Below are 12,500 nucleotides of genomic sequence, written 5' to 3'. Positions count from 1 at the left end.
AGCAGAAACGCGGCGAGGGGGGGTAGCATAAATAAAAACAGATTTATTATCACTTAATTGCTGTGGTAGAGAGAGAAAACGAGAGAGTTATTCCTGGAGGGAGAGCGAGAGGAAGAGACAAATAGAAAGAGAGGGAAAGGGAGAGAGAGAGCGAGAGAGAGAGAAAGAGAGAGAGAGAGGAAGAGAGAAATAGAGAGAGAGAGAGGGAAAGGGAGAGAGAGAGAGAGAGAGAGAGGGAGAGAAAGAGAGAGAGGATCTACTGCCACATGTTTCATTAACATCTCGTTACATGCTTCACTGCCTCTCAGCCTTTCTTCTCACTTTCTTCTCTCTCTCCCTCTTTCCCCTCCCTCTCCCTATTTCCCCTCATCTCTCTCTTTCCCCTCCTCTCTCTCTCTCCCTCCCTCCCTCCCTCTCCCTCTCCCCGTGTCTGTGTCGGCTGACTTCATGTCACCCAGCCTCTGTCCCTGTGATTTGCTTTTCTGTGAGAGACTTGATCCTTGCTGGTGCAACTAGTGCAAGGCTCTGGGTTTAATTGGCTGGAAGAGAACAATGCTTTGATTTAAGGCAGCCCCATCCATTATGTACGAGTGTTTGCACATAAGGCTTTACCAGAGCTTTTCACACCAGGGGCATAAAGTCTACACACACCCAAACACACACACACACACACACACAGCAGTCAGGGCTAATACACAATATGAGACATGTATGTACATAAAACTGTATGCAGAAAAACACTTGATAGATTTAATATCATCATCTGGATACGGTGAGTGCGTTTCACTGTCACGAATATCTTCTGGTACTACGCACTGACTAATCAAAAAGAATCTACAGAAGTTTTTACATATAGCGTATTCATAAACAGAGTATTCATCAAACACGCTCATACACATCGTAGTTCGTAAGCTTGTTTAACCTGCCCTTGGGGTTAAGGATTAGGGTAACTGTGCAATAATATGTTCTAACATGATGATCATACTGTAATAAAAACAAAAAACACTAAGGAGAACCTGTTGTCATTTTACAGGAACAACAGCTGAAGAAATTACTAATTGTCTGAATTAGTATGAGTGAATCCAGTATGTTAATGGAGTAAGAGTTAGTATGAGTATGTGACTGGAGAAAGAGTTAGTATGAGTATGTGATTGGAGTAAGAGTTAATATAAGTATGTGACTGGAGTAAGAGTTAGTATGAGTATGTGACTGGAGTATGATCACATTCCAAAGGTGAGGTTTAGCCCTGATTTAGCAGTGCCACTGAAGGGCACCACAATGACCATATTAGGCAGGGATGCGTTGGCTTCACTGCGGGGGCACTGGGTGTCATCTGGGTGTGTGATGGCAGTGAGCTCACAGAGCAGAAAACAGGAGGCTGCTGGTGGTGATGATGATGCACACACACACACACACTGATGGATGACAGCCACCCAAGTTCCCTGGTGAGGGCCTGATGTCATCCCACACATGGGAGACGGGTGTGTGAGTGAAAGGAAGAGGGAGGGTGTGTGTGTGTGTGTATGTGTGTGTGTGTATATATTGATTGAGACAAAGAGATAGATGAGAGATATGGTATGAATATGTGTGTGAGGGTGAATGCACACATAAAAGATGAGGTGTGTGTGTTTGTGTGTGTGTGTGTGTGTGTGTGTGTGTGGGTAAACATGTGCATGTGATGAAAGGGAGGCATCTCCTCCCTCAGTCACACTGACACACAGCTCCAAATCCCCTTCAAACATCAGTTCCCTCAGATGCAGCAAGGGCTTCCGTGCGGTCCCCCCTCCTCACACTGCCTCTTCCTCTTCTTGTCCAGCACACACACACACACACACACACACACACACACACACACACACACACACACACACACACACACACACACACACAAACACACACACACACACACACACATCTCTTTCTTCCTTCATCCTTCCCTTTCCCACACCATCCCTTTCTTTCTCTCCCTCCTGAAAACCACTCCTTATTCCCCCTACACACACCACCATCCCTCTCTCTTTCTCTCCCTCTCCATCTCTCTCTTCCTGACTGACACTGCCTGGTCGGTAGGGGCCAAGTCTGGATTGACTTAAAACGTCATCATCTATGCCTTGGAGAGGACCAAGTGCGGCATGTTGTAGCTTTCAGAGAGACCAGCCTGCTCTCGAATCCCCGCTAGATTTATTTAGCGACTGCTTAACCCTGACAAGACTTCTTTTGTGTTTAAAGAAAGATGTGATTCAGGCGAGAACCTCTCCCTCTCCCTCTCTCTCTCTCCTCTCTTGGTCTTTGGTCTCGGTTGCCTGTGCGCGTCCTGATGTCAATCTGGGAGGCAGACAGACGGGCATTCCTGTGAAACCAGCGAGATACTTCTTCAAAGGCGCGTGGAGTCTGGAGCACAAGGCCAGGGAACGCTGCGGAACACACGTCTTTGGCTCTGCTGCTACACCACTTCTCATCACCCCCCACACACACACACACTCGCGAACACACACGCACACACACACACACACACACACACACACCCCTACCCCTTTGACAGCTCTGAGGACCACAGACCGCTGCTTAGCTGGGAAACCTTGTGCACACCACTGTGCTTTGTAGAACAATGACGGGGGAATGTTCGAGACAATGGCAGTGATAGAGGCATGGTCCCACAAGACGATGACGCAAGGCTCAAGCTCGACAGATGATGGCAGAGTGCAGTGTGTGTGTGTGACGAGGGGGTGGGGGGTGGGGGTTATGCATTAAAAGCAGGTCCAAAGGGACAGGCATCTTCAGTTACTGACCAGGGAACAGTGAAAGCCAGAATCCAGAGCTGCTGCTCCTATAAAGGCTGACGCGCCAAGCTGCTTTAGAAACAGCAGCCCTGGGCAGCTCTGGGCTAAGAAAGAAGGGGACCGAAGAAATGGGAAGACAGACAGAGATGGAGAACAAGAGTAGAGTTATGGAGAGAGACAGAAATATAGACTGAATAAAGGAGTGCAATAAAGAAACAATAGGAATGATAAAACTGAAAAACAGTGAGCAAGTGGAAATGGTTCCATGTTCCTAGGTGAGAATGAAAGAGAGAGAAACCGAGGGTAAGAATTGAAGAAAGAAAGAAAGAAAGAAAGAAAGAAAGAAAGGAGGGAAAGGTCAGGAGCAGCCTCAGCAGCATGAAGCAGGGGAGCCTGGCAGGTTTCTCCTTCCTTCAGTATCCGCGCTGTTGGAAAGTCAACATTGGTCTGTCTGTCCCTCTGTCCCTCTTAATATCCCTCTATCTTACTACCTCTCTTTCTTCCTCTCTCTTTCTCCTTCCCCACCAGCAGAGCAGGGCTATTACCAGCACTTAACGCGCCGTGGTGACACCGAAGGATTAGCGTCAGGCCTGGCGGGCCGAGAGTGCTGAGATCAGAGTGGAGTGTGGGGTTCGTACCATGACAGCCGCCCCTTTTCTTCTCTTTAAGCCAGTCACGGGCGCGGAAGAACCGCTGTCGACAGGCTGTGCCACAGTCGCCCCGTTTGTTTCAAAACACGATCAGAGAAAGGCCCAAACACCAGGGCATAAATCCCCTAAGTCACGCCGCCGCGACCTTGTGAAGCCGATCTAAGAACGATTAGGGTTACTTTTTTTTTTTTTTGTCTGTTCCCTTTCTGTTTCCAGCTGAGTTTCTTCTCGTCTTTCTTACTCTTTCTTGACAAGTAAAGGAGCTGAGAAAGACAGCTCTGATAACAACGGACATAACAGGGACTCCCAATGTAATATCAAACCAGTGTTCCACTTCGCTTCAAAGGCCGCACGCCTTCTGTGTACAAACACTACTTCCATTGCTTTACTGAAAAACAACCTTATAAGACCACCAATCTACGACCACCGAGAAAGGGAGAGGTGACTAGAGGAGACTGGAATGGAGAAGGATTGAGTTCAGATCACAGGAGATGAAAGAGAAAGAGGGTGAGAAGAACATGAAATGACAGAAAGGAGACCAATTTAATTTAACTCAGTTCAATTAAATTTTCTTTTTTTATATGGGGCCAATAACCATTTGAAGTGTCTCAAGGCACTTTAGCACAGAGCCTCAACCCCTAAGAGCAGGCGCTACGGCAACGGAGGCAAGTAAAAACTTCCTTTCAATGGGAACCAAGCAGGCATGCATACATAGATGAAAATGGAAAGAGCTAGCATTTAAAGTCTGTAAAACAGCAACCGACAGACCAAAAGACCAAAGGGGAGAAAAAGAGAGAGGGATAGCAGTGGATTAAGAGGCAGGGTGGAGGCTGGGGTAGAGTTAGAGGCAGGGTGGAGGCTGGGGCAGCAGTAGAGTAACAGGCAGAGAAAAATCTGGAAGGTGGAAGATGCGGGATTGAACCAAAATCCAATTAGGTGGTTTTTCCTAAAGGTGGGTTTGATAAAAAGTGGAGGTGTTGGCTGTGCCTCTCTGATGTGGTCTTAAACTGCTTAGAGCCAACACTCTCTCCCTTCACCCACACACCCCACCCCACTCTGGTCTTCCAACCCCCCAAACGCAGCCCCAGCACACTCCTCTGGCTGTCCTCCAGCAGGCTTCCATCTGGGCGACGGGCCACTGGCTGTCACGTAGCCGTCACGCTGCAGCTATGTCACAGCTCGTATATCAAACGCCCGCCTGCCGGCCTGCGCCAGGCAACCACCACCAGCGGAGAGCCTTAACCCCCTCCTCTCTTCCCTCTCCTGTCCTGTCCACTCTTCTCTCCTCTCCTCTCCTGTCCTCTCTCCTCTCCCCTCCATCCACCTCTCTCTGCTCTCCATTCCCAGTCCTCTCCTCCCCTCTTCTCCACACCCTCATACCATTCTCTCCTTCCTCCTCAGGTCTCTCCTGTCCTCACCTCTGCACACCTACATCCTTCAAACCTGCCTCTCTGGATTTCCGCACATCCACTCACTCACTCTCAAAGCGTTTTTTTTCTCCCAGTTTGATTGGTAGCGCAAAAGAGAAAGGGGTGGACTCTCTCTCTCTTCCTCTCATCAAACTTGACTCAGCCCATCATCTGGCTATTGTAACGGACCGATTCCTTTGTGCCACTCAATTGTTTTTCATTACAATCGCCATTCTTTCAAGGGCTCGCCTGGGCGACACATCTTTCAGATATTAAAGCGTGGCTTTCGCTCCAAATCTGCTGTTGTTTCAACAGCACTCCCATGGAGGCAAATTACAGAGGGGGGGTGGGGGGGGGGGCAATCAATGAGGAATTTCTACGTTGGCTGCGTTTGAAAGGAGCGGACGGACACGCCATACATCTTTTATAATGAGATGTCTGTGAGGTTACGCTCTCCGGGACGGATCTTTGTGTCATCTCAGCCTTTTTATGGCCCTCGTCAGGGATGGCCGTTCCAGACAAGGATGCTCCGATCTCATGTGATCAAGGACGTGGCGAGGCGACTCCCCCGTCATGCTCACTTCCTGTTCCTCAAATCCTCCCTGCGTCCTCCACCAAGCTGCCAGCTCCACTTCGCCACCATCTGCAAGGAGGAAGGGCCCTCCTCAGTGGGGCTCGTTACTGTCAGGTTATAAATATGCCTGAGGAAATTAAATTATTCCAACAAACCTCGCTGGCCTCTCATGAATTAATTTGATATAAAAAAACCCTCATCATCTCATCTATGGTCTGTGACCAACGCCAGTGCCGCGCACCATATGCAGAGTGGTAACGGCTTCCCAAAAGAGATTTCTCTTGAGACACAAAAACAAAACAAAACTCAAGAAAAGCACAAGCACTCCATATAAAAGTATTCCCTCTGCAACATCAAAAATATGAATAACAACTTTAATAATGTTATTAAGCCATTATAATGAAAAAGTACTCAAAACCCACAAGGAAATGTGTTCTGAAAACTAGAACTGAAGGCCCATTGAAGGCACTCTGAGGCAAGAAAAAAAGGGCACAAAAAAAAACACAGAAACAAACTGAGGGGCAGTTAACCCACAGTGAGAGACAAATGACTTGGCACTGCCACACACGCAAACTGTTGACCCAACAGGGGCCAGCCCGCTCGCCCGCCCCCCTGCCCGCCTGCCCGCCTGCCTGCCTGCCCAGGCCAGTCAAGGCGGTGGGGATGGGTATGCTCTGGGGTTGCGGAGAGGGCACGGAGCCTGGCAGCACTTCCAGCAGCAGCCACTCCTCTGCAGGCGGACAGAAGGAGAAACAGACTCACAGAAAGAAGGGAAGATCAAGAAGAAAGAAAATGAACAAAAGGAAAGATGAACAGCACTCGGGAGGGAAAGGGGGATTACTGGAAGAACAAAAAAAACCTGGATGGGAGAGAGCGTCAAATCAAAGCCAAGTTGGCAACGGTGGGGGGTCAGATTGCAGCGTCCAAGAGAGGCCAACTCCATAACAAGACAATAAAAAAGCCACTTTGATGCACTCATGTTTACTGCCAATGTCATACACAACCCAATTAACTAAAATCCTTTAGTTACATCGTGCAAAACAAGGATTAGCTATTGCATAAAAATGACAGATTCCTGCATGCAACTTCATTAAATTTAGCAATGTGCTGTATGTACTGGAGTGGTGTTAAAGAGAGAGGCATTAAAGGAGAGTTCAGACAATAAGCATGAATGCAAATGGAATAATTGAGAGCTGGAAGATGCGAAGAACTCCTCAGAACTCCCCACAGAGTTTTCCTTCCCCTTGCCATTTCAGCCAATCTTTAAATCAAAACAGGGCCCCTAATCATACACACACGTGCGTGCATGTACAGACACTATTAAATTAGAATATACATGTAAACACTGGTACAATCGACCCAAACGGCTCTTTCATATCCAAACTATTTTAAGCAGACATATTATAATAATGCTTTTGGCCCTTGGGCTGCTAGAGGACGGCTGTGACGTACGCCTCTCATAAAGCTCAAATAAAAGCACATGGAGTTTCTTGAATAATAAAAAGAGAAAAACATTTAGCAGTCCATCCATACGCTAACTGCTCCCCTCTTTTTATCCCTTTCCACTGATAGAGAATTTCCTCATCTGGGAGAGAGAATGGAATAAGCAGACGAAGGGCCCTGCCAGTATAGCGGACACTGACTTAAGTGTGTTATCAGCTATGCTACGATATGAAACACCTTCCTCTATTGGGTGTCAAACTCCATAGCCGAGGGGAGAGAAGAGAGGGATATTATAATATAAAAAAAGAAAAGGAAAAAAGTTTCAAAGTTAAGCACTTTCAGGTTCCCCCGCATGTGTAAGTGTTCATACAGGGAGGTCCTGCAGATCCAAAGCAACCGACTTCAGCTGCTGACACGCCAGGGCCATTGCACTACTGCTGAACACATACTTCAAAGGCAGCCAGCTCCTATTAGAACCTATGAGGTTCAGACCCGAAGGTGAGTGTCTAGTTTGCGTGTGTGTGTGTGTGTGTGTGTGTGTGTGTGTGTGTGTGTGTGTGTGTGTGTGTGTGTGTGTGTGTGTGTGTGTGCGTGTGTGTGTATGTGCGAGCATATTTTTGAGTGTGTGTGTGGGTGCGCGTGTGTGTGTATGTGTGTGAGTGAGTGTGAATGAATTTCAGAGTGTATCTGTATGACGTGTGTATGTGTGTGTGCGTGTATCTGTGTGTGAGTGTGTGTGTGTGTGTGTGTGTGTGTGTGTGTGTGTGTGTGTGTGTGTGTGTGTGTGTGTGTGTGTGTGTGTTGGCTATGGGGGAGGATAAAGAGGGCTGTCTTGAGTTGGCCTACCGCAAACCCGTTTACTGTTCAGGAGCCTGAGGGTGGCTGCATGTTAACGGGCTTAAAATAGTCCCCAGCATTTCAACTCTGGGCGGCTTTTCCAGCCTGTAAAATACCCAACGAGTGGAGAGCTTTTGGCGCACTGGACACGCCGTCGGCAGGAGCTGCTCTCTCGCTTTTTTCTTTCTCTCTTCTTCTCCCACCCTCTCTTCCTCCTTCTCTCTGGCTCTGTTTCTGTCTCTCTCTCACTCACTCTCCCTTTCTGGCTCTCTCCCTCTCTTACCAAAATGCCTTTAGCTCTGAGAGTAGAGCAGAGGAGAAGAGAAGATAGGAGAGGTAAGCAGAGGAGAAGAGAGGTAAGCAAAGAGGTGAGGAGAGGAGAGGTAAACAGATGAGAGGAGGAAGCTGGTCGAGGGACCCATTGTGACGCCAGGCTGTGGACACGACCGCACCCGCCACACTGACCAAAATGATTCAGTCTGTGTAGCGTATCGTGCCCAGGCCACAGCCGCCCCCTCAGACAGCCAGGCCAGAGGCGCAGCCTGAGCCCAGGGCGGTGGCACTGCAGAGCCCCTACAACACTGCCAGCAGGTGGGACTTTACACCTGCATGTCCTCCTGCTTGTACCACTGTACAGGTGAAATTTGACTCAAGTTACCACAGGACTCCAGAATTCTATATACGTAAATATGCTCATCTAAAAGAGGCATATGATTCAAACACATACATACTTCATTTAAGTCAGAGTTTCATATTTCTCAATCACCCACCCTGCTTCACTTACACTGTGAGACTGGGGTTACCGTTTAACTCTCTGGTTCAACTCCCGAGTTCAGCTCCCTGTGTTTCTATACCATGTGGGCCTCCCTTCTCTTTACTTTCCTTCTCCAGACCAGCCAGGGTTGGCCTTGAGCAGGGTCTCAGAGTTACTCCTCCTGCATGGTCCAGGACTAAGGAGGTTCCGAGGAAGCAAGGGAGAGGGAGAGAGGGAAGGAGAGGGATCGAGAGGCAAGGAGGGAGCGCGAGAGGGGAATAAGTGAGTTCACTCCGCGGGAGTCGGCTCTTAATAATCTGGCGTCGGCACAGCCGGGTGCGGGTGAAAGGTAGCTGCTGGCCCGGGGCAGTGTGTTGATGGCGTACCCAACAAACATGATCCTAATGAGTTGGAAAAACCCGCCGGGCCCCCCTGGAGGCTGTCGCCTGCTACCGTCATGAGAAACGCTACTGTTTTATTGAATGCAGCCCCACTGCCCAGCCCTGTTTCCCCCTCTCCCTCTCCCTCCCTTCTCTCTCTCTCTCTCTCTCTCTCCCCCCCCCCAACTCTCCCTCATTTTCTCTCCCCCATTTCGGTCTTTTATGGGGTCGGATTTATTGGTGGAGCATTAAGGCCTGGTGGAGGACATGGCGCGTGTAATGGTGGGGGAGTTCATTTGAGCGCGGCCGCAGGTCCTCCACCTCACGCTGGGCACAGAGGGGCTGTCTGAGGACTCTGGGCCTCAGCACGTCTGAGCTCATCTGCAAGCCATTTGCTGACGCTGCCACCAGGCTGGCAAAGGAGAGAGGGGCAGAGAGAGAGAGAGAGAGAGAGAGAGGGAGGGGGGGAGGAGACAGTGGAAAGAGAGGAAAGACATGTGGAGAGACATAGCGAGAGGGAGAGACAGGGAGAGACAGCATATGACTGACAGAAAGAGAGATCGAGCAACACTGAAAAAGAGACAGCTAGTGAGAGAGTGAGCTAAAGAGGATGGGAAAAAGAGTGCGTGAGTGAACAGGAGCGAGAAAAAGGGTGAGCACGACCGCAAGAGTAAGTGAGCGGGGGGTGAGCTGCACCTAAGCAGCACTGTAAAGCTGACAGGCTGACATGCTCCATTTCTTTTTGATTTATGGCACAGTGATGGACGAAGCTGGAGGCAAAGCAAACACAGGTGGCGAGTTAGTGGTCCTGTGTGGGGAGCAGGTATGGAGAATGTCACTGCGCGAGGGCAAAAATAACTCCAGGCTTTAACAAGCTGAGCAACTGCGTGGGCCACAGACGGGCACCTGCAACGCAGCCACATGTGCCCACATTCCAAAACACACGCATGAACACTTGGGCCCTTTGTGTGTCTTTCCTCTTCTCTGTGAAACATAAACGCTTTCCTGTGGTCTCTTTCTCTCCCTCTCTCCCTCTCTCCCTCTCTCCCTCTCTCCCTCCTCTCTCCCTCGCTCTGTCTCTCCCTCGCTCTCTCTCTCTCTCAATTCAATCCAGTAGTAAGCCCCTTCCCATGTTTTTCCATAACGGAATCGCTGCAAATGACGGAATGACAGTCACACAGAGAATGTGGAATGATGGAAGAAATGTGTGAGGAAAGAGAGAGAGAGAGAGAGAGTAGAGTAAAGAGAGAGAGAGAGTAGTACTGTGTTACGTACTTCCTTATGTTTGTAACTGTAACGTTACATAAAGTGTTTTGTTGTTACTGAATACTGGCTTTAGCAACACTGTTTTGTGACAGTTATGCTAATACAGCAACTTTGAATTGAATTGACAGAGATGGGGAGAGGGGAAAGAGTCAGAGAGGGGGAAGAGAATCAGAGGGAGAAGAAACAGAAACAGAGAGGGGAAAGAGTCAGAGAGAAGGGACAGAGAGTCAGAGAGAGAGAATCTGAGGGAGAGGAAAGAAAGCCAGAGAGAGGAAATAGAGAGAGGAGAGAGAAACAGAGAGACGGGCAGCGTAAAGAGACAGAGAGAGGAAAGATAAACAGAAAGAGTGGGAGCGTGAAGAGAGAGAGAGAGAGGAAACAGACAGCAGGCAGCAGAGGGAAGGCTGGATGGTAATGTCTGTAGTTCAGCGTTACCTGGGGCTGGTGTTTTGTACACGTCGTTGAGAAGGCTTTCACTGACCCCCGGGGAGGCCCCGTTCCCCAGACTGTGAGTCCAGCTCTGACTGATGGCCTGCAGCAGCAGCATCTGGGCCCGGCTGCCCTGCAGCGAGAAGTGGGGCAGCTCAAAAATGCACTCGGTGATGGACACAGAAGACCTCTTAGTCCTGCAGGGAGAAATGGGCAGGAGGTGAAGGGGGGGGTGAGGAAATGAAGAATGAACGAGAGTAAGAGAAAGAGAGAGAGAGAGAGAGAGAGAGGGAGAGAAAGGGTGGGAGGGAAGGAAAAACAGGGGGAAATATTAATTGCATTGTGTGATAAATGTGCACTTCGTGATGTTTGCCTGAACTTGGAATTCTACCTGAAAAACATTTCCTTATAGGCCGATTACATCTTCGCGAGCTCCAGTCCGAAATTAATTACTACCAATCCATTCATCATCTGCTCTGCCAGAAAATGTTCCCATCTCTACAACAGAGCAGCTGAAGAGCTGAGAAGCTGGAAAAACACACACACACACACACACACACACACACACACACACACACACACACACATCAAACTCCAAACAGCCAGCCAACAGTTGCATGTCTGTCGGCCAGTTGGACGTGTTTTTTTTCCCCGCCGTCAATCGGTGGACGGACAGGACAGCTCCGTCGGAGCTGTTATCGTGATTTATGCGCGGGGAGGCCCATCCCAGATACCCGATCCCCCAAAATGACACGGAGCCCATTTAACGTCTCATCTCGAGCTGAGGCTGATTGTTCCACTCAGAGGGCCACGGGCCGTGAGGCGGGAGCTGGAAGCGGGGAACACGGAGCGGGGAGCGGGGAGAGCGGGGCTGGCGATCGTCAGGGGGGTGAGGTAACAGCACTCCGCTGAATCACTGTCAGTTCACGTCCCAGAGGAGGGCAGTCTCATTTATCTTTCACCTCCATGCAAAAAAAAACAGAGTGAAGGAAAGTAAAGCGAAGGAAAACACACAGACACACACAACGCATACGCCATCCTTCCATCACAGCCAGTGTCTGAATGCATTCCTGTTTTTTTTCTCTCTCTGTCTCTCCTCTCTCTCATCCCCCTCTCTTTCATCCTCCATTTCTGTGTGTGTGTGTGTGTGTGTGTGTTTCTCCCCCTCTCTATCTCGGACTCTCTTTGCCTCTCTCTCTTTCTCTCTCGTCCTCTCAGTCTCCCTCTCCAAGCTGGCCAGTCCTTGACGTCTGGGGGCCCCTCAGTGACAGTGAGGGCTCCATCATGCCAAGCTGCGAGGGATTCCCCCTCCCCTCTCCTCTCCTCTCCTCTCCTCTCCTCCATGCTGGAAAAGAGTGTGGCATCCAGCAGGCTGATGAAGCGCTCCTTGCGGGCTGAGGGGTCTCCCTGCTGAACTACTTACCAGCGCTCTCAGACACACACACTACTACAGCTGTGTGTAAGGGGCCTGCACCAGATGGAGTATCGGCATGGCCCAACAGGCGTGGAAACGCACACACACAAACACACAGACATATCCAGGCAAACACACACACACACACACACACACACACACACAGAAAGATACAGACAAACAGACAAACAAACAAACACACACACACACACGCACGCACGCGCGCGCACACACACACACACACACACACACACACACACACACACACACACACACAAACACACACACACACACACACACACACACACACACACACACACACACACACACACAGAAAGAGAAAGAAAGAAAGTACGCAGATATATGCGGATGGATGTAAATGCAGATCAGCCCGTTTCCTAACGCTGCTAAAAACAAGCAAGTTAAACAAGCATGTTTTACTCCTCTACCTGCTGACAGTGTGTTTATGAGTGTTTGTTTGACCACCAATTGCTATGGAGTCACCAACCGCGAGATGAGGAGAGGAGAGGAGAGGGGAGCTCATCCAGGAAAACAAAATCGTTT

General features: G+C 49.4%; 1 protein-coding gene across 1 annotated transcript in view; it reads right to left on the bottom strand.

Moving 5' to 3' along the window:
• Positions 1 to 12,500, bottom strand: part of vps13b (vacuolar protein sorting 13 homolog B) — a 338,610-nt gene that overhangs the window by 246,738 nt on the left and 79,372 nt on the right. The window contains 1 exon segment of the mRNA XM_080857284.1: positions 10,529 to 10,719. Within this exon segment, the coding sequence (XP_080713410.1) occupies positions 10,529 to 10,719 (191 nt within the window).

This window comes from Sprattus sprattus (assembly GCF_963457725.1).
Source record: "Sprattus sprattus genome assembly, chromosome: 19".
Taxonomy (NCBI): Eukaryota; Metazoa; Chordata; class Actinopteri; order Clupeiformes; family Clupeidae; genus Sprattus; species Sprattus sprattus.
The sequence above is the reverse complement of the archived record's forward strand: the minus strand, read 5'-3'. Positions and strand labels throughout refer to the sequence as shown.